Source organism: Pagrus major, chromosome 5 (assembly GCF_040436345.1).
Source record: "Pagrus major chromosome 5, Pma_NU_1.0".
In the NCBI taxonomy this organism is placed as follows: domain Eukaryota; kingdom Metazoa; phylum Chordata; class Actinopteri; order Spariformes; family Sparidae; genus Pagrus; species Pagrus major.
The window spans coordinates 39,373,800-39,398,604 of record NC_133219.1 but is presented as its reverse complement, the minus strand read 5'-3'; the positions used below and the strand labels follow the sequence as shown (position 1 = coordinate 39,398,604).

General features: G+C 39.9%; 3 protein-coding genes across 4 annotated transcripts; all 3 read right to left on the bottom strand.

The window, feature by feature from the left end:
- Positions 1–334: 334 nt before the first annotated feature.
- vamp5 (vesicle-associated membrane protein 5) lies at positions 335–5,283 on the bottom strand. Its single transcript, XM_073467051.1, has 3 exons — positions 5,030–5,283; positions 2,220–2,363; positions 335–1,115 (listed from the first exon to the last, which is right to left on the bottom strand). The coding sequence occupies exons 1-3, from the start codon at positions 5,030–5,032 to the stop codon at positions 957–959; spliced, it is 306 nt and encodes a 101-aa protein (XP_073323152.1). The 5' UTR covers positions 5,033–5,283; the 3' UTR covers positions 335–956.
- A 7,201-nt stretch (positions 5,284–12,484) lies between these two features.
- Positions 12,485–14,393, bottom strand: LOC140995719 (vesicle-associated membrane protein 8-like). Its single transcript, XM_073465797.1, has 3 exons — positions 14,364–14,393; positions 13,392–13,559; positions 12,485–12,885 (listed from the first exon to the last, which is right to left on the bottom strand). The coding sequence occupies exons 1-3, from the start codon at positions 14,391–14,393 to the stop codon at positions 12,697–12,699; spliced, it is 387 nt and encodes a 128-aa protein (XP_073321898.1). The 3' UTR covers positions 12,485–12,696.
- A 578-nt stretch (positions 14,394–14,971) lies between these two features.
- Positions 14,972–22,637, bottom strand: vamp8 (vesicle-associated membrane protein 8 (endobrevin)). Of its 2 annotated transcripts, none has more exons than XM_073466225.1 (3): positions 22,439–22,637; positions 18,979–19,143; positions 14,972–16,747 (listed from the first exon to the last, which is right to left on the bottom strand). In XM_073466225.1, the coding sequence occupies exons 1-3, from the start codon at positions 22,451–22,453 to the stop codon at positions 16,559–16,561; spliced, it is 369 nt and encodes a 122-aa protein (XP_073322326.1). In that variant the 5' UTR covers positions 22,454–22,637; the 3' UTR covers positions 14,972–16,558. The 2 variants fall into 2 exon arrangements, with proteins under 2 accessions (XP_073322326.1, XP_073322325.1); XM_073466224.1 differs by lacking the exon at positions 22,439–22,637 and adding an exon at positions 22,058–22,159.
- Between the last annotated feature and the right edge of the window lie 2,168 nt (positions 22,638–24,805).

The following is a 24,805-nucleotide window of genomic DNA, read 5'->3' as shown; positions in this document are numbered from 1 at the left end:
CAGTAAGAGTCTGTGATTGATAACTATACTGTAATGTCTGGCTTTTTTTCCCCTCTGCATATATGTGTATGTAAGGTAAAAATGTGTCCAGCAGGGGTCACTGTTCTCTGATATTCTTTACTTAAACTGCAGATTAACTGAAATTAAATATAAATATGTTCATCTTCTGTCCAAAGCTCCAGACTCAAACTTTCTCTGTGACTCTAAAGGATCATTTACAATATTTAGGTGCCATGTAGATTAAATTAAACACTTTTGCGAGTGGTTGTAGTTTCAGTTCAAGACACACAACTGTTTTCTTTGCACAACTAATATAGATGTGAGGATACAGAGGCCATTTTAAGCACACACATTTTAATCAAACACAACTTTTGGGGCATTTTCACTTTTGACACATGACATTTTCATTGACATCAGTTCATTCTTTCCTATTTGAAGCTATATGCAGCTACACAATCATCAAGTTTCTATTCTGTTTTCTCCTCTGATTCTCATCAAATCATCGTTTGAATTAACAGTGAAATGAAATCTATCGTCAGTACGGCGTAGTATCACTGATGGCTTATTTCCTGTTTCTCTTGAGTGCTGCTCTTGAACATGAACCACTATGTACAAGCGAATAGTAGCAGCCTAATGATGTTTTGTTAAAATAATGGATTCATAATTGTGCCCGAACACTTTTTATTTACATCTAATCATCATGAAGAGTTGTGTGACATGACCTTTGAGAAGAAAACCAAAAAAAGGCATTGAAGCAGCTGAGCGATCAATGGTACCATATCAACTGAAGACTAATGAAGAGTGAGACCAAAAGTCCCATAAATATCCCTAAACACAGAAAGAGAGATAGTAGAGTCCCACAGCTTTGCACTCCTCTTCTTCTGGATCGTTTATCCTCGTCCACTTCGTGTCCTCTCAGTCCTGATGTCTTATTCTCCTTCCATCAGGAGAAGGAGCTACTGTCCTCCGGTGCCGTCAACGATGGCAAAGATTATAAGTCCGATAATGACGACCGCAGCCACCACTCCGACGCCGATGAACACCATTTTCATCTTGTTGTTCTCCCATCTCTTCTGTTGCTTCACCTTGTTGGCGGTCTTTTCAAAAGTTTTACTCTGTGGGGAGAAAACACACACAAAGGCAACGTGTTACACTGTGTTGTTGTGTTTAGTCGAAGCCCAGACGGACAGATTTATCTGTGAGACTTCAAATCTTTCTTTGAAAATCTTTCTACGCGGACAAATCAGTGTTGATCTGTAACGAACCACAGACTCTAGTTTTAGGTCCACAAGACCCCCCTACGAAACTCCAAAGCTTCGTAGTGAGCAGGATAAAAGTGTTGTTTTTAATATTAAATCAACTTGTATGTAAATTCAAACATTATTGTCAGACTTCAGCAACGTAATCAAACGTTTTGAGACATTTGGGACACTGCCAGCAAAACATATTTACAATTTAAGACAAAAATGATCAGATGTTGAGCTACGTGACACTAAAATTCTCCAGTTTGCAGCCAGACGTTGCTTCACTGACGTCTCCATCCCATCCCGTCGTCTAATTAGGCTGTAATATTTAAATATACTGTTGATGCTAGGCAGTTTATTGGTTGAGTCATTTAAAAATGCTGTCGTAGAGACGATACGGTGCTGCATGGATGCAGCTTTCCGTAGGCTAACCTGGATATTTGGTTCTGCTTCCGAAAAGGATTTTGAATTCTTGCAGAATATAAACTCATCGTCACCTCGAAGCTTCCTACGACACTATACTATAAACACTTCTTCTCGTCGCGTCGTCTGCCTCTTTGCTTTTTCTGCTTCTCTGAGAACTGTGTGATGTAACTCAGGCAGACGGGGAAACGTGGGAACGATGTGACCCACTTGTTGACCCCCGGACGGACATTTGCCTCGTGGCATGTCCTGGACTCACTCTGTCGTACCCAGGGAGACCAGCTCCTTTCATTCATCTTAGGAAAACAATAGGAAATACCTGTCTAAAAATAGCACCATAAAACACAATCAGGATGTAAATTGTACATTTGTTTTCCTCTCCAGCTCCACCTAAGGTGTATTTATAGACATCAATATGACATTTCCTTGCTTTAATCCCTAGATGCCTGTGGAAGGAGAGTCTGTGTGCTGTTTGCTCCGGTCTTTCATCGTATCCTCACAACCCAGAAACTTCCACAGAGAGCTCTGAACTGAAAAAGCCCTTTAAGTTACCTTTGCCAGCAGATCGTCAGCCCGATCCTCCAAGTCTTCCAGTTTGCCGGATCTCTCTTCGGCCTTATTCATGTTGTCCATCATGATGACCGTCACCTCGTCCACGGTCTCCTGGGCCTGCTGCAGGCGGCTCTTCCCATTCTCCTGAACAGCACAGTGAGACATGATGTGGATAAATTCAGCCATTGGGGATTTTTTTTGTGTGTTCACATTGTTTGAACTTTCCTATAGTGAAAGAAAGATAACCGTGGTGGTAAACACCCGGTGCCAGCTTTTTGTTTCTTAGGAAAAAATCTCCAGACAGACAGGATGTGATGCATTTTTTTTTGTTTTGGGACACACAGTGAGGGTGAGCATGGGCAGTTACCACGAGCAGTCACTGACAACATGGAAATCATATCCGGAAGGTGCAGTCTGGAAAGGCGCAGCGATGTGCACCGTAAAACCGAAACTAGATGAAAATATGAGGAAGTTCTGAAACTGGTTTTTCAGGGCCGAACCCAGAATAGGACTTGTTGACGTACTGAAGCGTCAGGGCTGCGTTTACTAACTTAAATGCACTTATTGTACGTTGCTTTGGAAAATGTGTAATACAATTTAAAGTAGCTGCAATATTTTAGTCTTCTTGAGCTTGAGAAGGGTTTTTTTTCCACCAATAAGTCACTGCCAGTCATAGTGAATCCTTCTGAGAGAGTGAAGTTGTTGTTTGCAAGACTCTGTATTTGAACACATCATTACAACATTGTGAAACTGTGTAACTCTGTATCCCGAGGGAGCAGTGGGCGGCGTGTTCGTGCCCGATCCCCATTCCAGATCTTAGCCAGCGCCTTTGGTCAGAGAACTGACAAGAGAATCAACGTAAGTGCGAACCGCTGATGTCGTCTGTGGCTCTGAAGGGAGTTTCATCATGTCTGACAAAAACCAAATATCTCAGCTGAGGCCTGGAGACATTTCTTTTGAACTGAACGTTGAAAAACTGGGGTCATGGAGTTTAGCAGATGTGGGCATTTGACCAATAGGGAGAGTTTAGAAAAATGCTCTTGGTTGCATTATGGGAATCTTTTTTGGAGACATATTAGTGACGTTATCGGTGATTTTCGGTCAGATTGCTGATGAATTTTTTTTGAAAAATGCCCACAAAGAGTTTCGTTTTCACTGCGAATGAATATCAGTTCCATACATCGGTTTCAGTCTCATGATATCTAATAATCTGTTTCTGAATCAGCCACATCGGTCGACCCCTCGTCAGAATATCTCTACAGATCTTGTTCAAGTTCAAACTTTGCCTCTCTGATACAGATCCAGACTGTTTTATAAACACAACAGTCCTGCGAGCAGATTTCATCAGTTCTACTGAAGCACTGAAACTTGACTCTGACGTAGAAAGAGGAACATGTTTCAGAGGCATAAAAATGAAGCCGGACAGGTTTTCCCACTTTATGCTTGATGTTTTCTTGCAGCAGCTGTTTACACGATCCTGTCTGTGGCTGTTCAGAGGGGCCGGGACAGTAAACGAGCCCGACAACAACGACAGATGATAAGAAGCGTGCAGCAGGACACTGAGAGGCCAGTTTGACCTCAGAGCGATCAGTCTCCTGACAGGTTTTCATCTTCACCTTCACTCTCTGAACCGCGAGAGGAAACCACCATCTCACAAACTGTCAAGAGCAGGAAACCAACAGATGGAACAAAACAAGGTCGCGCTCAGTATCTCCATCTTATGATTCAAAGTCACTTCCTGCTGTTAAGACTAACTGCACGTACACTGCACACACACGTGTGCACAGTAGACTTAACGTCAAAGGATTCACGGGTGCCCTGTGAGTCCAGTTATCTCACGTTGGACCCACCAAATGTAGGTGAACAATAGTCTGTGTTTAAAATTCAGCCGACAGCGACATCTCAACACAGGAAGTGCTGCCCATTCCAGTTCCCCTCCTTGCTTCCTTCCTTCCCTCCCTCCCTCCCTCCCTCCCTCCTGCCTGCATTAATGTACCTGGTATATCCAGGGAAACCCCACCCACATCATGTAACAGCGTGGTCCTTGCAGCGCAGTGTGTCCTCAACTCATCTGAACAGTGAAAACTGCTCTGCTGTTCCCCAATAACACTAAAAAAAGAGTTCATTCATATTCAAGAAGTGCACGAAGGTTGTTGGGATGTAACTCGAAACACATTCTCGATTCGTGACTTAATGTTGAAAAGAGATCATCTTTCATATTTACATTTATTTGATTTTTCTTATTTTATCTCTCACCTCACACCTGCTTTTCTTACATTTAAACCTCAACTTGAGTCATTTTATTACAATTCACTCACTCAATATTAACACTTCTTTAAAGTTTATTCATTTATTCGATGATCATAATGAATATTATCCCAAAATACTGACTCATCCCACAATAATGACTTACTTATAACTAATGAGTAACACTTCTTTAAAGACTCTACATTACTTGTATTTATGTATGCTCCTATTTTAGAATAAATACACAAGTTTACTCATGTATTTGAGATTCATTTGACTGTATATCGACCTGACACCGGTGCCACTCGTTAAAAACTAAATAAAAAAGGATTAATATCTGAAACTTGTTGATTACAACTCATGTAAAATGGCAGGCGGTGGAGCTGACAGCAGCTTCATGCCCCACTCACCTCCTGGGACTTTGCCCACAGACCCAGTGAAGCCTGTGAGCACTTCACGGTCTCTGTCCACACTTTGCTCTCTGCTCTCTGCCCTCTTCTTATCGAAGCTGATCACCTTTACAACAAAGCAAATGGTCGCAGAGGACTTTGATATTGACTCACCATGTCTGTGGCGTCTGGTGCTGTTTGTGTCGAGGCTGTCACCGGATCCAATGCATTTATAGTGCGACTCAAGGCAACTTTAGAAACAGGAAACACAGCGAGGCAGCTCTGCGGTCTCCTGCCTCCCTCGGTGCTCCACCTGCGACGAACCGGTGCAAACTTCTGCTGTTTTTCTCGTGTCTCTCTCCTTTTCTCTGCTCGGCTGTGAGCTGTGAACCGTCCTGTCACTTTCACTTCTGCGGAGCTGCTCTGCCCTCACCCGGAGCGCTCTGAGAGAGAGGCGTTCAAGGGATTCCCGGAAACCTCACAATTACAGAAAGGTGAACACGTGACCGCAGTGCAGTCTCAGAAAAAGTCCGGACTTTACCCTGTGAACTCCTATGACGTCACTGTGAACACCTATAACGTCCCTGTGGACACTTATAATGTCCCTGTGAACACCTTTAACATCCCTGTCAACACTTATAATGTCCCTATGAACACCTGTAACATCCCTGTGAACATTTATAACGTCCCTGTGAACACCTATAATGTCCCCATGAACACCTATAACATCCCTGTGAACACCTATAATGTCCCTATAAACTCCTATAACATCCCTGTGAACACCTATAACGTCCCTATAAACTCCTATAACATCCCTGTGAACACCTATAACGTCCCTATAAACTCCTATAACATCCCTGTGAACACTTATAATGTCCCTGTGAACACTTATAATGTCCCTATGAACACCTTTAACATCTCTGTGAACACCTGTAACATCCCTGTCAACACTTATAATGTCCCTATGAACACCTGTAACATCCCTGTGAACATTTATAACGTCCCTGTGAACACCTATAATGTCCCCATGAACACCTATAACATCCCTGTGAACACCTATAATGTCCCTGTGAACACCTATAAGGTCCCCCTGAACTCATATACTGTCCCTATGAACACCTATAATGTCCCTATGAACTCCTATAACATCCCCGTGAACACATATAACGTCCCTGTGAACACCTATAACGTCCCTATGAACACCTATAATGTCCTCGTGAACACTTATAATGTACCCCTGAACTCATACTGTCCCTATGAACACCTATAACGTCCTTGCGAACACTTATAATGTCCCCATGAACACTTATAATGTCCCTATGAACACTTATACTGTCCCCATGAACACTTATAATGTCCCCGTGAACACCTATACTGTCCCCGTGAACACTTATAACGTCCCCGTGAACACCTATACTGTCTCTGTGAACACTTATAATGTCCCTGTGAACACCTATAATGTCCTCGTGAACACCTATAACGTCCCTGTGAACACTTATAATGTCCCTGTGAACACCTATACTGTCCCCGTGAACACCTATAATGTCCCCTTAAACTCCTATGATAATGTTCATAATGATTGAGATAATAATGTATCTCAAAGTAATGACTTGGTTCAAAGTAATGAGTCATCTATCTCAATCTAATGATTAATTCAAAATAGGACTTACTTACCTTTTAATTATAACGTATCTCAAAATAGTGATTTCTTTCAAAATACTGTCCTACTGACCTCAACATAATATTCATAGATTAGCTTCAAAGTGTCATATTTTAATCATAAAAATGTGTGTTAAAATTTCCAGGGGCCCCTGAATGCAGCAGCACTCAGGCCCTTCAGTGACATTTCCTTATCTCCTTTATCCAGCAGGGAAAGTAGCAACAGCTGCCCAACAGACACATCATAAACATCCTCAGACGTCTGTACGCTGCTGGTTGTCTGCTCAGTGATAATCAGACTCATCCTCTCTTTACGTCTTTGTCTCGAGCATTCAACCAGTCCATTTCTAGTCGGCCCGTGCGGGCTTTACTGCAGAACATTGTGTGCTGTTTGGTCACTGATGGGTGTTCCCTACTTAAGATTTTAAGAAGGTGACTGCTGGTCCACCCTTGTGAGAAATATGTGTAATAGTCACATAATATCCTCACAGGGACTTACAGTGAGTCTGTGGCACTAAAAAGTGAGCTGACTTTTTGTACTGTATGTCATTTATTTCCTGCAACAGAACTCTGTCATATAATCTTAACCTTTATTATCTATGTCTGTAGAGTAGGTCTGTCCTTTAACTGTAGTTTCTTTTAATTGAAAACAGAACAATGGTGTCCTTGTCTCGCTACAGACTCCTTCATGGCTTAAAACCATGATGTATAATGAGGTCTGCTGGGTCACATGGAGACGTATGGGTTTCTTTTGAAGGACAGCTACAGAACAGCAGGCCGTTAGTTACTAAAACTGCATGGGAATGACAACTACGCAGGCTCTTAATCATGACTGCTGCGTTATGATAAGGAGCTGACAGGCAGACAACATAACGCCATTGTGGCTCAACCGCGTCACTCACAGGGGCAATTAAAATTCCTTCTAACAGTGTTCGATTCATTCGGTGGCAATTTTTATGCCAAACAAAACACCATCAGACAGAACCCATTCACCGCCTCTGATTAGAGAAAAAGATCTGAACATAACTGCGACATCAAGATCATTAGAAGTAGCTGCATGATTGATTCAGGACATCAGTTGGCACGCTGATGTGCTACATTCCCTTGAAACTGTATCAAAAGATGCAGAAAAAGAGGATGTAAGCAAATAAGGGGATCTAGAGCGAAGAGGTTTGAAAGTGAAGAAATCCCAGAAACAGGAAGTAATTCACACGTTTCTTCCTAAAACCGTAAAGGGTTATTTCTTAGGGTAAGTTCCCTTTAGTTGTTACAATGAAAACATTGGAAACCCTGTAAGTATGAATAAGTGGATATAACAGTATTAACCTCTAATGGCTATAAGCTAAATCAACTCTCACTCAGCCTTGGAAGATTTTGAATCATTTTCTTTGTCCCCACTTAATATTTTTCAGATCATTTTGCCACATTTGTTGTTTAAAGGTTAAACTTCGCCCCATTGGCAGCACTGGGATGCTGGGCAGCAAATGGGGCGAACCCAGCAGGGATATGAAACTAAATACAACATTAGATTGGATTACATGTAAGTGCTGTGGTGACAGCGTGTGATTGTACGTATTAAATTTCCCCTCAACTGTTTTGCTGGAAATTTGTTTCCATTTGAAATTAGACACATGCCTTAGAAATGTTAACCAAAAAGACCTGTGTTATAAAAGGTCGATATTATTTTCCAGCCACATTCCTCACTGAAGAGTTTAAACTCACTAAGTCTGTGAAGTATGGTGATATCAATCTTCCATAGTAAGTGCTCAAGACCAGGGAGGAGCCCAGTGTGAATACAGCACTGTCAACACAGGCCTAATGAACCTTGAATAAACACAACTTATCTAAAAAAGTGCATTCAATACTACTGATAACGTGTTGTTATCAAAGGGAAGCAGGAAAGAGCCTGGTCCTATAACTGCTTCTGATTCGTGTAACATGTGTTGCTATCCGAGCCAAAGCTTAGCTTAAAGACACTCTATCAAAGTCAGTGGTTGTGAGTGCTGACTCCTCTGTGAAGTCAGAAAAACCACATCTTCATTTATCACACACATCACGGTTACACTACTTTATGAGGCCACTTTCACTTTTACTACTTCTAAACCATTATGACTAGAACTACTGATACTGCTGTCACATGAGTACAGTTTAACGCTTTAGTAAATTATTTACAGTAACCTTTATAGTATAGTATAGGATAGGATAGGATAAGATAGGATAGTATAGTATTAGAATAGTATAGTGTAGTGTAGTATAGTATAGTATAATATAGTATAGTTTAGTGTTAGAATAGTATAGTATTAGAATAGTATTAGAATAGTACAGTGTAGTATAGTATAATATAGTATAGTATTAGAATAGTATAGTGCAGTATAGTATAGTATTAGAATAGTATAGTATAGTATTAGAATAGTATAGTGCAGTATAGTATAGTATTAGAATAGTATAGTATAGTATTAGAATAGTATAGTGCAGTATAGTATGGTATTAGAATAGTATAGTTTAGTACAGCATAGTATAGTATAGTATAGTATAGTATAGTATAGTATAGTAAAGTATAGTATAGTATAGTATAGAACTAGTATAGTATAGTATTAGAATAGTATAGTATAGTGTAGTATGGTATAGTATAGTATAGTATTAGAATAGTATAGTATGGTATAGTATGGTATTAGAATAGTATAGTATTATAATAGTATAGTATAGTATTAGAATAGTATAGTGCAGTATAGTATAGTATAGTATTAGAATAGTATAGTATAGTATAGTATAGTATTAGAATAGTATAGTATAGTATAGTATAGTATAGTATTAGAATAGTATAGTATAGTGTAGTATGGTATAGTATAGTATAGTATTAGAATAGTATAGTATAGTATAGTATAGTATGGTATTAGAATAGTATAGTATTATAATAGTATAGTATAGTATTAGAATAGTATAGTGCAGTATAGTATAGTATAGTATTAGAATAGTATAGTATAGAATTAGAATAATATAGTACAGTATAGTATAGAATTAGAATAATATAGTACAGTATTAGAATAGTATAGTGCAGTATAGTATAGTATAGTATTAGAATAGTATAGTATAGTATAGTATTAGAATAGTATAGTGCAGTATAGTATAGTATTAGAATAGTATAGTATAGTATTAGAATAGTATAGTATAGTATAGTATAGTATTAGAATAGTATAATATAGAATTAGAATAATATAGTACAGTATTAGAATAGTATAGTGCAGTATAGTATAGTATAGTATTAGAATAGTATAGTATAGTATTAGAATAGTATAGTATAGTATAGTATAGTATTAGAATAGTATAGTGCAGTATAGTACAGTATAGTATTAGAATAGTATAGTATAGTATAGTATTAGAATAGTATAGTATAGTATAGTATTAGAATAGTATAGTATAGTATAGTATAGTATTAGAATAGAATAGGGTAGGATAGGATGGTATAGTATGCTATACTATAGTATAGTATATTATAGTATAGTATTGTTTAGTGTATAGCGGAAGTATACTTCTACTATACACTACCATAATAAAGGATCATAGCTCAGTATAAGAGAGAGTTGTGTTAACCTTCATCAGCTGCTACTTTCCTTCACATTCACTTTACTATTGCATAATCAAAATGCCCATAAATCACCGTAACACATCTGCATTTCATCGAGGAGTATTTATCATTTTGTGACAGAGGCAGCACATGAGACTCTGTCGGTTCAGAACTCAACAAAAGGCTTCTTCTGGGAAAAGCTTCACAAAAACAAAGAGCACATTGAGCATGCTGACCACCCTCCCTCCACATCATTGTCCAACACTCGTCCATGGATGGCAGACTCACATCCACATGACTGCAGCAGTCTGAGTCCAGGCTCACTTCCCATCAGTAACAAATGAGCTTTCACTGGGTTTTTTTTGTTTCTAAGAGGCTGTTGTTCCACAAACCCATCAGGACTTTTGTCACGGGGATATAAAACCTTAATATTTTAGTCACCGCTTGTTGACAAAACAGCACACTGACTGTGACGGGACACAGGTTCACTGCTGGTGCGTCAACAGGAGAGGTGAGCCTGTTACGACCTGTTCACAGCCTGCCTGGGTCTTTGTTTGTCCCACACCGCAGCTCTTCTACAGGTTACAGTTTGGTTTGAATGCAGTCTGGAATGTCTGATGTGTTTTTGTTTGTTTTATCTCGAAAGATACTGGAAGAAGTACATTAAAGGGATAGTTCACCATAATGGTAGTCAGAAGGAACTTCAGTTTGGATATTTTTTAAATAAAAAATGTGAAGAAATATTTGATAAAAACCCAACAACAGATAAATCAATAGATCTCTATAGAAGTCTCATCTATCCTAAACAGATGTGTGCACAGAGAAGGCATTCTGGCAACTAGCCTCACCAGCTGGGCTTACCTTTTTCGTAATATACCAACCCTTTTTTTCCCAGCTGTTTCTTAACTGTACAAAGACGATGTTTAAGAAGTCCTTCTCAATGTGGTGAATACCTCCACAAAAATGTTTTGCAGTTGCTTAATTGTGTTTGTATTACTAACGCCTGTGATTAAACTAAAACAGAAACCAAACGTGTGAGAAAAATGCACCAGGAACAAACAGAGCAGTTGCAGGGGAATCCCTGGAGAGCTTCTTCCTCAAATTAGTCTGTGTCTTAATGTGTCTCTGTCTCCATCTTGTGTCAGTTCAACCAACAGCAAAGAAGAAATGAGCATTAAACCATTAAATAACATTAAATACCAGAAAAAGTCTCTTGTAAATTCTGCTAATCAACAGATAAAGAAAATGAAAACAATCCTTTCACACAGTGAGAGACCTGCTGCAGCTGGAGAGAAGATTAAAAGCGTGAAAAAAACCACTGTGTCCCAGGACCATGTGCAAAATAAATCATCTTAAAATAGATCAGTTGCTGAACATACATCATCACATGCATCTTTAATTTTCTCATTTAAAAAACAAAACAAAACATGAATACTGCGTTGAATAAATGTGTGTTCAAGGATTTTTTATTATCAGACTCAAGAGGAAACGCAGGTGCTCTTGGAGAAAAGGATCAGCACATGGGAGGAAAAAAACTACTAGCTTTTATTCAAAACATGGCTACTTACAGAACAATAAAACCAACCGGGTTCGAAGGTCTTCATTAGGACACAAAATGGAGGAGAAAGATCAAGCAAGCATTTTATAAACTTGGCGACGGGTGTCACCCAATCATGATTGAGTGAATGCAGGTGGTGGCATCAATTAATCTAAATTTCTCGTTATAAACTGTAACTCTGAGGTCCGACAGCGGGAATCACGGAGGGTCTGTAAACGATCTCTCTCAGCTGGTTGGCTGGAAGAGCCCGATCCTCCAGAAGACTAGAAGTGTGGGAACAGACGTGGACCTGAAAGCTGACCTTCCCCAGCTGACCCTGGTGCTGTGTTTATTGAATCTGAGAACCAGAGCCATATGTTAAAGTGTGAAGGTCTTGTGCCTCCCAAAGTCCTGCTTGTTTTCTGTCGCAGCAGCTTCACAGCAGCGGGAACACCGTCTCTGAGCTGGAGTCAAAAAACTGGATCATCACGATGTATAAATAAAGAAACTGGACACAGTGGTGTTTCATAATCCTCCAGTGTGCTCTCAGAACAGGATGACAGTTAGAAACTTCTGTGTTTTTTGGGGATTACTGACATTTATAGACCAAATTGTTGCAAATCAATCTGCGTTTTAATAGCTGAGGGGCACCACAGGGTCCTGTCCTCGCTCCTGTTTTATTTATAATTACTTTAAACTAACATTACTCTGGTGTTTGTTGCAATTTTTTCTGTCCTTTTACCCTCGAACAATATTGTTCCTGTCACATCTTGATCTCAAAGAGACTACCTGATTAAATAAAGGTTGTATACTGCACTCTGGCACAATTATTAAAAGGTAGTGTGTTTTTATAAATTTATTGAAATTAATAAGAGTAATTGATTTCAAAGTATTCCCCAGCCTCGTGTACCAACACATTAGTCCTGGTATAGGTACCATGTACGTATTTTCTTGACAACACATATTAGATAATAATTACATTGTAATTTACTGGCTATAACCCGTCATTTCTACTAGCCGCTGAATTTACACATACTTTTTGTTTCTCTGTTTACACATTAAGTGTATGTTTGTGTGTGTTTATGGCTTTATGGTGGTGGCAGTGACTATAGGAGGCACAGGGGCACTGACGGGGATGACTCCGGTGGCCAGCAGGATGATGATGAGGACGACAATGAGGACGACCACCACGATGACCACGATCAGCTTGGCGTTCTTCCAGCAGTAGGAGCGAGCCACTCTGTCCGACGTCTTCTTGAACTGTCGTGCCTGAGCATGACGAGACAAACCATTGAAGCAACACATTGGGAAGTATACACTAATATTAAAACCTTGCTTGTTGGCTCACTAGAAAAACTCACTTGCAAAGCTAATGGATACACCACCATCAGTAATATGAGTGGCACTTTTCCTGCTATGATGAATCAAACTGTTAGCAGGAGGTTGTTCTGCAGGAAGTACTTCCTGTGATGATAACATGCATTTACTGAAAGAGTCACATTTACTGGAATGAATAAAACTTGAACAACAGGTTGGACAGAAAGCAGGAACTTCATCACCTGCGATGAACAAAAAGGGGCAGTGCAGAGGGTTAACGAGCTGAATCACCCGACGAGGTGCAGCTGGAACAAAGCCTCTAGATCAGGTTCATTTAAGTTCTGCCTCTGTGATGTCTTGAACAGCTGATGGTGATGATTACAGAGGTCATAGATTAACAACCTCTTTATTTAACCTCACACTACTGCATGTGAATAAAAATCCACAGTGAGACTGACCCCTTCTTCCATTTCCTTCGACTTGTCGTGGAGCTCGACCAGGTTTTCTAGTCGTTGTAAGAGTCGGTTTATGTTCTCCTTCATTACGTCTGTGACTTCATCCGTCTGACGGCTCAGGGTCTGGATCCTGCTCTGTGGCGCCGGCTCTGACTCCACTCCTCCTCGCTCCTGGGCCGGGGTATTAGAAAAAGTTAGAAGGATGAAAGAGGGTTTCTTTTTGAAAGTTTTAAGCAGCACTGCAAGCAAGATTATCATCATGACTGTCAGGTTTAACCAACACTTCTATATTTCAGAAAAACCTTTAATTTACAAACACTTTCTCACTGTAACTGCAGAAGGTTCTGGATTACTGTGCTGGAAAGTAACTGAGTACATTTCCAGAAGTACTTTTTTGAGATTTGTGTACTTTACTGAAGTATTTTCATTTTCTGTTGCTTCATACTTTTACTTAATTATATTACATTTATCAGACAGCTATAGTTACTAGTTGCTTTTAAATTTTACTTAAAAAAATGTTTTCTTCCTAAATTCTGGTGCGTAGGTTTGCTACAGATTAAACTTCCCAACAGGATATTAAAACTAGAACAGACTACATTTCCTGATGAATATTCAAATTAAAACAAGTTAAAATGTCTTAAAATGCTAAATATTTACATGTGAGGTGCCTCATCCTTCACCTATAATAATAAAAAAGATGTACCTCATTATATCTAGCTTGCTGTATTTAAATCTGAATCATTTTATTGCTTCTGTTCTGATTATTACACAGAATTTCTTTGTTCGTCTACAATAACAAATAAAGTGTCTCATGTCTTCTGGAGGGTTTGCAGTATTTGTTAAATACTACGAGCTGAAGCCTGTAATATTCTGTCTAAAGAGAAAACAACAACCCTTTCCTCTCCATCTGTCTCGCTCTAACCTTTATAATAAAGCAATAAAAGCCTATAAAACACAAGACTGCTGTTAACTCACCACGTCTGTCTCGTCTCCTGCTGTGTTCATGCCGAGCCTGTCAGGTGTCTAATGCACCTGAAGCTGAAGCCAAGACATGGATACTTGAACTTCCCGAAAAGAAAGACATTTTCCTGGAAGGTGTCACAAAACCAATGCAGTCATCATCAGAGACAACCCTGCCCATCTGCCGCCTGCAGATCCCCTCCACACATGTATTAACACGTCATACGTGATAATTCTCTATAATTACCACATTAAAACCCTTAAAATGGCACCTCCTCCTTCTCCCTCATTATAAATGACAGGATACATGAATTATAAAATATTTTTCATTTCACAAATGTAGCTGCTGGACACTAGATGTCTCCTTCTTCACTGTAAAGTCCATTCTCAGCGTATGGGGTGTTCACAGTATTTTGCACAGACTGACTGCTTAGAATAAAGCAGTTTATAGATAATTATCAGACTCAAAGTGTTTTAACTCGTTGCCATTGATAAGTAGCACTTTCCAACACTGTGAATGAACTGAACAGAGAGGGAGAACTGAAGCGTCTCGTCTCAGACCAGCTGAGCTCTCTGTCTCCATCTTGTGGCACTTTAACAAAAGAAAGCAATGACCACAGAGCTGAAGGTGAATACTATTTATTTCATATCAGACAGTTAAAACCGTTAAATACTACAAGTCAATCAGGAAAAAGAGCTTCCAGAGTTCTGTTAATCATAAATTAGCAGGAATTCGAGTTAAAGACGTTGGAAAAAAACCCTCGGCTGTGATGGGGGTCTCACACTGCATTAATCAGGTCAGCATGAGAGTGACTGCGCCCACTAGTTTTTATACGTCCTTCTACAAAATGATTCACAGCAGAGTAATTGATCTGTACCACGTGTTTAATATTAAATCAGTGTGGATGTTTGATTAGAAAAGAGAAAGAACAGGAACGACGTTAAGCGTTAAATAAATAGCCTCTAAAAGAACTTCAGCACGTTGGTTAAAGGCTGCTGCAAATATACATACAGGTGAGGACATGTTGACTATTTACATTTCATCATGGGAATGATTTTGACCCCTTTTAAGCTCGACTGCTGATGTAACAACAGAGAAAGGTAGACAGAGAAACAGTTTCCAGTAATAAGCTGTGAGGGTCCAGTGGGTCGACGTGAACCCTGCAGGGGGAACCACCGAGCGGCTGTAAATGATCTCTGTCTCAGCTGGTTGGCTGAGCAGAGCCTGATCCTCCGACACCAGGCGTGTTGGGAACAGACCTTTAACAGACGACCCCTGTGGTTTGTTTATTGAATCCAAAACACCAAAGCCAGACATTTAAACTGCAGTCGAGTTAAACACAGTGAGGAAGAAGTGATCGGTTTTTAAAAAAAGGCTGGTGGTTCTGCACAGCACAGACGTACAAATCTACAGTATTGTGTTTTATCTCAGCATTTCTGTTGTAGAGTAGAAAAACCGTGCAACTGCAAAATGCTGAGTCGTTATCAGCTTTGCACTACTGGCAGAGTAAAAATCAACACAACACAAGCCCTCAACACCAACGACACATTATTTTGTTTCTAGATTGTCTTCTATGAAGTAACTGCAGGCACTTTGAAAAGTGACACAAATGGTAACAAACGTATCGGATACACAACGCAGCCTTATCGTTAAATATCTCGTGACCTAAAAATTGTTACAGATTCGTTCAATGTCGGCAACAAACTGCATTTTTTTTTTTTTTTTAAACTAAACAAACCGTCCATTGTAAAAAAAAGGTGCATATAAGTGATCACATTCAAAAGACGTGACGCCGATAGAAACCCACGTTCATTATTTTCCATCCACGCTCGCTGAAGTGACGAAATAAACCGCTGGTGGTGAAACAAAGTGATGAGCAGTGAGTGTTTTCATGCTGCTGTCGGGTGAAGACCCAAGACTTTCTGCAGACGTTTGTTTAATTTTTTCACAAAATCAAAAATGGCTACACTGATTTGTGCTTTAAAAAGGATTTCAAAATTGTCATTAAAGTTTCTTTAAACCAAAGCATGAAGTCCTTGACCTCCAATATGAGCGAGAAAGTTAACAGTATAAACTAAGTCAGAAGTGATAAAGGTTTCACCGGACAGCAGTGATATGCTCGAGTCTATATATTACTTTGTATACTGTGCAAAAGGAATGTGTTTGTTTCTGATTTAATTACGTCTATATGTACATCGTGTGTGTGTGTTTATGGCTTAGAGGTGGTGGGAGTGACTATAGGAGGCGCAGAGGCACCGACGGGGATGACTCCGGTGGCCAGCAGGATGATGATGAGGATGATGATGAGGACGATCACCACGATGACCACGACCAGCTTGACGTTCTTCCACCAATAGGAGCGAGCCACTTTCTGAGACGTCTGCTTGAAGTGCTGAGCCTGAACGGGGAAAAGAGACGAGACAATCCAGTGAAGCGACAAGAGTGTGTATTTCAGTTCTGCATGAAAGCCTGAATGTGTGTGATTTCATTGAATCGCTCTCAGTAGCTGGTGACTTATTTCAGTTGACACAGTTGTGGTGGTGCTTGCTATGAACAGTTAACTCTGGATATGTTCAGACTGCAACACAAATCTGCTTTTTTTGACATATCCAGGTGGATTTTAGAAAGTCGGGACAGCAAAAAAACACATGCATGTGATTTTTTGGAAATCTTACAGATTTCTACAGATTCATCTCAGTCCAGACGCTCATATCGAGTTCAAAGCGTCTTTTGTGTCACTCTCAGTGAAACACGCGATGACGAGAGTGCAAAAAACATCTGAAAACAACTGAAAAAAAACATAAAAAGCCTCTGGAAGCCCTGAGATCCCAAATTGATTTGTTCACTCTTGTGCACTATGAAAGTTTATCCAGCCACACAGGAGCAGATAATGACAGAAGTTTCATTTCTGGGTGAACTGTTCCTTTAACTGTCCGCTCTGCGACGTGACTTAACTAACGAGAGTCAGTGGATCTCTATTTCTCACGCGTCTGTGTTGGGAAGCCACATTACAGCAACCCATGCAGATATGATGGTGAAACCCGGACACAAGAATCCGATGTGATCAGCGAGCGTCTGACAGAGCAGACTCCGATCTGATAAACTAATCTGGCGTCGTTTGAACATCGCCTTGGTGTTTTAGGATTAATCACTCTCTTGCAGAGAGTTTGATGAGAAGATTGGTACCAGTCTCCTGTCTGTGCTGTAGATATACAGCTGGAGCTGGCAGTCAGTTAGCTTAGCTTAGCATAAAGACAGGGAGTGCAGGAAATGGCTAGCCTGATTTTTTTTATTTTTGGACGGACCTATATTAGCTGCTTGCTCGTTGCCTTTTTAATGAGGTAGGAAGATTAGTTTTTATAAAATGTTGCTTTTGTTTTCATAGCGTTGGGACAGGAAATGTGGAGGAAGACAGAAAGGTCAGATATGCAGGATGATATTATTCACATCATGATTATTCTCGATCCTGAATATTAAATTTGGACTGTTTTGTGTCAGTGAGCACAAAAACCACACGGTGTTGAACTGCTGGGTACATTTTACGTATTGTTTAAAACACACACAACCTAATAGTGGCTGCGTTTCGTGCGGCTGGTTCAGGTGAGTCCTTGCCACCAGCTCTCCCTCACACAGTACACAGACACCTCCATCACGGTGGATTGATAAGGACTCCTTTGTTCATGCCAGGTATCTTGCTTGCTGGTTCAGTGGCACAGCAAAATGGAACGGAGCCATTATGAGTGTCATTTGATACAGCGGGTCAGGAAGTCGTGCTTCAGATAATGAAGTTACTGTGATAATCCCACATACAGACTAAGAGGGAAGGTTTGAGCCACAGTATCACTGCAGATAAAGCACAGGTGTATTTAATAATGACAGCATTCAACTGATTTTTGCTAGTTTCAGTGTGTTGGCTGATTAATACGTCTTCTCCGGACACATCAGTGGAACAGAGCCATCGTTAATGTCATCAGTTCCACCTGTGGCGCTTCCTGCTATGACAAAAATCAAAATGTCTACCATGAAGAGGAACTACAAAGCCTGCGCAGTGATTCATTTGAAGCTCAGACAAAAAGGTTGTTGGGTTAAAGATCTCAATCAGCCAACGAGGTGCAGCTCACTGAACAGGGCTTAATTCAAGGTTGGGCAAGAAAAATGCCACATTAACAGGACCGAGAACGATTACTGCGACTGTGCAAAGAGACCGTTTGGCAGTGTGTCTCCTGATATATGTCATATAAGTGCTTAATAAGTTTAAGGGCCCTGTGTGCACATAACCTTTTTTTCTGAGCGGCAGCATCTTTTTTCAGTTGTTCCCAAAGAGGAGCGAGTATCTGCTGCAGCCCAGAGAAAAGGCCTTTTTTGTGCGGCTGCTTCGAGTTTAAAAAGTGTCAACTTTTCAGAAACGTCACTGCCGCTCTCCTTCTTTTTCCTGGCCTAGGCGATGATATTCACCGTATTTTTGTCTCTTATGTATCATGTCATGCACCAACATCCTCCTCGCTCTGATGTCCCCATGTCAAATAAAAAACAAACATAGTAAACCACAAAGGAGGCAGCGTCGATCACACAACGTCTCAACCCACTTTCACACAGTTAAAAGGAGGAACTCCTGTGGTTAAGACTGACCCCTGCTTGCAGGTCCTCTGACTTGTCCATGAGGTCGTCCAGTCTCTCTCCTCGGGCCAGGATCCGGTCCACATTCTCTGTCATGATGTTTTTCACTCCGTCTACCTGATCCTTCAAGGTCTGCACCTTGTCCTGCTGCACCGGCTCTGCCCCCTCTCCTCGCTCCTGGGATCAGACAAAAAAAAAAAGATTAGTTGAGGAACAAGGTGTAACACATGTCAGCTGAAATCAGAGTCCTACTTCATCCTTTAGTTTGAATAAAGTCAAAGTATAAGCTGACAAAATGATGTTTTATTGTGTTCAGTGATTAGATGGACAGTGATTAGATGATGATGATGATACAGTGATTGGTGATTTTGTTAAATGCTCCTGTTGCACAGCTCTTAATACAGCTGTTGATACTGTGTTTCCTCTTGAAAACACTTCTTAATTGTACTTAAGAACAGAACTTGAGTAAATGGTACTTATTTCATCACTGGCTGCTCAAAATTTTGACGCTAAAATTCAATTTTTGCAGATAAAAATCAGTCCCGAATATATTTTTTCAGTCTCCTTGATTTCTAATAATCAGTTCCGGTCGACCCCTAAATTTCCAGACAACAATGAGCGTGACAACTGGTGTTGGCTTTGAGAGTCCTCTCAGTCCCTCGAGGCCGCTGCCTGTGACAGCTGCCGGCTGTCGGACGACTGCTTTAACTGCTCGTGACTGCGTTCAACAGGAAGATGAGCTGCGATCTGTAGGTGTGATTTAAAAGCACATGTGTTCTTCGCAGTGTGATGTGTGTTTGAGTCTGCGTACAGTGACTTCCATGTCCCATGAGTCAGGACCAGACGTAAACAGAGCTGTCTCCAGGAAACAGAGCAGGTTTTGCTGCGTCATGCGCCCTCCCCCTCCTTCTTTCTCTATCCCTGTCTTCCTTCTGTCCATTGTTTCCTCTCTTGTGGTCCATTATCTCGCTTCCTTCATTGTTGTCTTTGCTCATGTTTCTGCATCATCCTTCACTCTTTACATTTCCCGTTGGAGCTGCTGGTTTATGCAGTTATCATCCAGTTCACCCCTAAAAAAACATCTGTTGGTCACGTGCAACAAGTGTCGTTACTTTTGCATTTCGTTTGACACATTCTCTGTTCTTTACCTCCCTGTTCAATCACGCATGTCCACATTTCATCAGCCGTCTTGCTGTGCGTCTTTGTTAACGTGCTATCAAACCAGTTTTTTTCTCTTCCTGTCTTTCCTGTAACAGTGTTAGTAGGTCAGTTAGGCCCACTCACGGCTGACAGCTATCAAGTGTCGACGCTAGCAGAGGAAGGACAGAAACACGACAAGTACAAGATGTTCCTGCAACCGTTTGCTGTATGAAATCTCCCATTTAAATATGTGAACTGTTGTCAGCCTTTTAGAGGAATTCAACCAATGAAGCGTTCACCCGCCATGCACGGAGAGTGACTTCAGTCCTCCAGTAAAACTCGTCTGCTCAAACAAAAGCCTGACGGATGAGGCAGCGTGTAAACACTGAGGACTAGAATGAGGACGTGCTCTCTCGAGTGTGAATGAGATGAATCTAATCTTTCCGGCTCTAAATGTTTGACCGCTGCCGTAAATGCAAAAAGACGGATTTCATTTGTCTCCGGTACGCCGCATAAAAAAAGTCCTCACCGCTCTCGTCCTTATCTAGTCAAATGTGAAAACCCTGAATCTGTGAGCGCACGTGGCACGATTTTTATAAAGTCCACAGGCAGCGAGCTCGCTAATAAACGCTGACGAAACAAAAGTGCTGCAGGCGACAGGAAAACAGCATCTGTTGGTTCAGCCCGGCGGTGAAGCTGAAGTTGAACGGTTTGCAGGAACTTTCCAAAGAGACGGAAAAAAGAAATGTTTCTAGTTTTTAAACTGGTCAGCAGAGGAAGCAAAGTTCATGTCAGTGACCTCCAACAGATCCACATCAGACCCCGTGAACCCTCAGAGGACAAGTCCTGTCAATAGTGACTACAGGCTTGTATTAACTCTTGCACAAATAAAATTACAGTATTAAGAACACACAGTATTTTTAGATTTCCTCCTTGAAGGTCCTGGGACTTCCTGGGAGTCTTTCAAGGATCTTAAGTTAAAAATATTCAGCCACATTTCAAAGATAACAAGCTCAAGCATCATTTAAAATGTCTAACAGGTGTAATAGTAAGTTAAACATGTTTTTTTTAAGTCTCTTTTCAGTTCAGTTTAAACATGAATGACGCTCGACATCATATAATAACACAGATTTGTTAAAACAAAGTGTGACCTCCATTTTGTGCCTTGTGTGTGTTAGAATAAGGCCAAAGGTCATTTATAATGTAAGTTAACAAGCAGTGAGCGCACGTTTAAATATACTCAAGTAAACTCATACTGGAGACTCAATAAAACGGGCTCATAGGAGAAATATGTGTCAAATAATTAATGCCATGAGCAAGTTTTACCTCCATCAGCTGTTAAAGTCTGTTAGAGTTAAATTAACACCTCTTTTAAAGGAGCAGTCTGTAGTTTTGAGGAAGAAATGTTAATCAGAAGAGAAAAATAAACAACCTCTGAAAGGACAACGCAATTTATACTGTTTTACTTTGTGTATATGTGGCGGACCCTGCCACCTTTCTAGCTTCAGACAGTGTTCTGGCAGGGATCGTGATTTTTCAGTCAGACTGCAGATAAAATAAACTAAATTAAAAATGTGCTACTTTAGCTTCCTCTCACACCGTGTCCCGCCCACAACACGATCTGACCGGTAACACGTCACAATTAATAAATACAGATCTGAATCTGTTACTAGTAACTAACTTTATAAAATAAATGTAGTGGAGAGGAAGTATAAAGTAGCAGAAAAAGGAAATACTCAAGTAAAGTAATTGTAAATTGTACTTAAGAAGAGTATTTGAGTAAAATGTACTTTGACACATTCATTTTCAGTAAAAATAAAAATCTTTTCAGGCACTTTCCTCTGAGAGCAGCTTGTTTACTCACTTATAGAAAACATAAATACACCTCAGTTTGTGTTATGACCTCATTAACAAAGTAAATATTAAAACTCTGAGTTAGAAAACTACATACTGGCCCTTTAATGGAGGCGTCAGCAGAAACTGGAGGCTGAAAATGAACTTTTAAAGTGAAATAAAAGCCTGAAAACACACAGCAGAGGATCAAAGCTCGCATATGAAGTGTGAGATGTCACTTTATTTGAAGTTAATCGTGTTGTCCTGATGAGAAACACCTGCTCGGATGCTTTTCAGCAGCACCGGGGGGGACATTTTGTTGGACTTCCTCTCGCAACAAAGTGAAGTTTGCAGCAAGTTGTGTTAACTTTAAAGATGTTCCGACACTTTGAAGTTAACACAACTTGTGTAATGTGCAGTTACACCTGTTACACGTCGCGTCTCAACATGGTGACGGCTCAACACACACACACACACACACTGAACAGCGATCACCTACCGGATCAATGTCCATTTTCTGTCGGCAGCAGCTCCTTTAAACAGCTTAAACCCGCCGAACCTTCTTCCTCTGGACCGAACCGGACTTTAAAACCGGATTAAAAACCTCTTCAGACTTTGATGCTCCTCCGAACCGAGTCCGCTTCCTCCTGCGTTTCACTTCCTGGTTGTTTTTTCTTCCTTCAAACTGAATTCCTTCGCTTCAGGTGTCAAATCACCTGAGTGCACAGCCGCTGCTTCCGGATTACTCTTTCAAAATAAAACGCGTAAACGTCACCAGTTTCAACAGGTATAAAATAGGTAAAACATTTATTTTATTTAGAGGTCTACTCAATAAAGTTTTCCACTGTGGGTAATATCTGGGTCGTTTTTAAATGAATTTATTTATTTATCTCTGACTGTTGGTAAAATAAGTTTAGCAACTTATTAAGATTTTAAAAATGAAATAAAATAAAATAACTTTCTTTCATCCATTCAACCACTCAACTCATTTAAAAGCATAACAGGTATAAAATAGGTCAAAAATTTTTTAATTTTTTTTTTTGAAGTCTACTCAATTAAATAAAAAACCTTTTTTAGGATTCATTCATTCAACCTTTATTTAAATATCGAAAAATCAGGTATAAAATAGGTCAACACATTTTTTTTTGTTTCTGGAAGTCTACTCCATAAAGTTTTCCACTGTGGGTCATATCTGGGTCATTTTTTAAATTTTTTTATTTATTTATTTATTTTATCTCTGACTGTTGGTTAAGTAATTTAAGCAACTTAGTAAGTTTAAAAAAAAGAAATAACTTGTTTTTATTCATTTATTCATTCGACCTCTATTTAAATCACCAAAAATCATTGAGGGCAAGACCTCATTTTCAATTATGTCGAGAGCACAAATAAAAAAAAACAGAATAGGTGCAAAAATGTGATAAATGAACATAATCACAGAGCGAATAAACAGAATGGGTACATACAAATTATAACAGATAAGAAGCAGTATGACATTATACAAATAAAACAGAAAAAAGTGCTTGAAAATGATAAGAAACTGCAAATGAACATGACAAAACACAAATAAAACGGAGGAGCATAAAATATAAATGACAGACAACCATTCAGGACAGCACGTGGTTAAAAACAGTTACATTCAAATGCTGAGTAGTTTGAAATCTGAGGTGAGAATTAAAAACTTTTTGAGAAGTTTGTATTTAATTTTATCACATTTTCACCATCGTAAACTGCAAAATCAAAAATATTCTTAACAGCAATGAGAAAAAAATCACACTGGTCTGAATTTGTCATCAATTGACAAATGACACACACATGCGTGCTTTTATTTTGAAGGCACTCCCCCTTAATTTCCTTCTCGTTGTGTACTGAAACATGTTGATGCTGCTCTCCCTGCTTTATCCTCAGGATGGCATCACACCAAGGTGTTTCCATCATATACATGTTGACTGTGGGATTTAATGCCTGAGTCATTAAATAAACCTATCAGACAGTTTCACAACACTTTGTTTCCTCTCAGCTGAGCCGTCAGCTGGGTGTTGTCATCTCTTGTGTTTATGATCAAACAAAAGGAAGGAGGCGTGAAAGTGCACAAAGAAAAGCAGCCCAGTGCAGACGTATCACAAACAGCTCCTCAACAACAGCAGCCCAGCAAAGCAACTGCATTTAAAGGAGCATTATGTAGTTTTAGGGATGAAATGTTAATCAGAAGAGAAAGATCTTTTTCTGCCTAAACAAACTAAATAATCAAACTCTCTTTGTGTTCATGACTGAATAAACGACACAATTTCACTTTACTGTTTTACTTTGTTTATACGTGGCGGACCCTGCCACCCTTTCTAGTTTGGTTAAAAAAATTAATCTTTCTAAGTTTGTGTTATTGGGACTAAAACTCCCGCTTACTGTTCACCTCACTTACAACCAAGAATCAATGTTAATAACAATGTTTCAGTGCTGTTGTCCTGATTTTGTCGGGCCTTTGGCCCTATGCACCTGTCGATCTCTGTGTTTGTTTTTACCTCATTAATATTGTAAATATTCTTCTCCAAAACTACGTACTGCCCCTTTAAGCAACAAATATAATAGTCATTTAATTGGAAACAGGAAGTAGTTTCTTTCTTACAACACTGGCATTTGAACTTGCAGCTTTATGGTCACATGTTCATTCAATATTTATTGTGTTTGTATTTATGTTTCACGTCTCCACACTGACATTACAGCTTCACTCCTGTTGTTTTTCCCCATGTGATGTCTGTGGTGACGTGTTTAAACAGCGAAATGCCACATCATTTACATCAAACGATCAGAAATCAACAGCCGGTGAGAACAGAACAGTGTCACCCACGCTCGTGCTGCGATCTTCTCTCCA

Excerpts from the sequence above, each read along its gene's own strand:
- vamp5 (XM_073467051.1), bottom strand. Across the intron at positions 1,116-2,219 it reads CTGACGATCTGCTGGCAAAG|AGTAAAACTTTTGAAAAGAC; the intron begins GTAACTTAAAGG and ends TTCTCCCCACAG.
- LOC140995719 (XM_073465797.1), bottom strand. The coding sequence starts at position 14,393 with ATGAACACAGCAGGAGACGAGACAGACGTG. Across the intron at positions 13,560-14,363 it reads CAGGAGACGAGACAGACGTG|GAGCGAGGAGGAGTGGAGTC; the intron begins GTGAGTTAACAG and ends ACCCCGGCCCAG. Across the intron at positions 12,886-13,391 it reads CGAAGGAAATGGAAGAAGGG|GCACGACAGTTCAAGAAGAC; the intron begins GTCAGTCTCACT and ends CGTCATGCTCAG.
- vamp8 (XM_073466224.1), bottom strand. The coding sequence starts at position 22,159 with ATGCGAGCTTTGATCCTCTGCTGTGTGTTTTCAGGCTTTTATTTCACT. Across the intron at positions 19,144-22,057 it reads ACGCCTCCATTAAAGGGCCA|GAGCGAGGAGAGGGGGCAGA; the intron begins GTATGTAGTTTT and ends GTCTGATCCCAG. Across the intron at positions 16,748-18,978 it reads CAGAGGACCTGCAAGCAGGG|GCTCAGCACTTCAAGCAGAC; the intron begins GTCAGTCTTAAC and ends TTCCCCGTTCAG.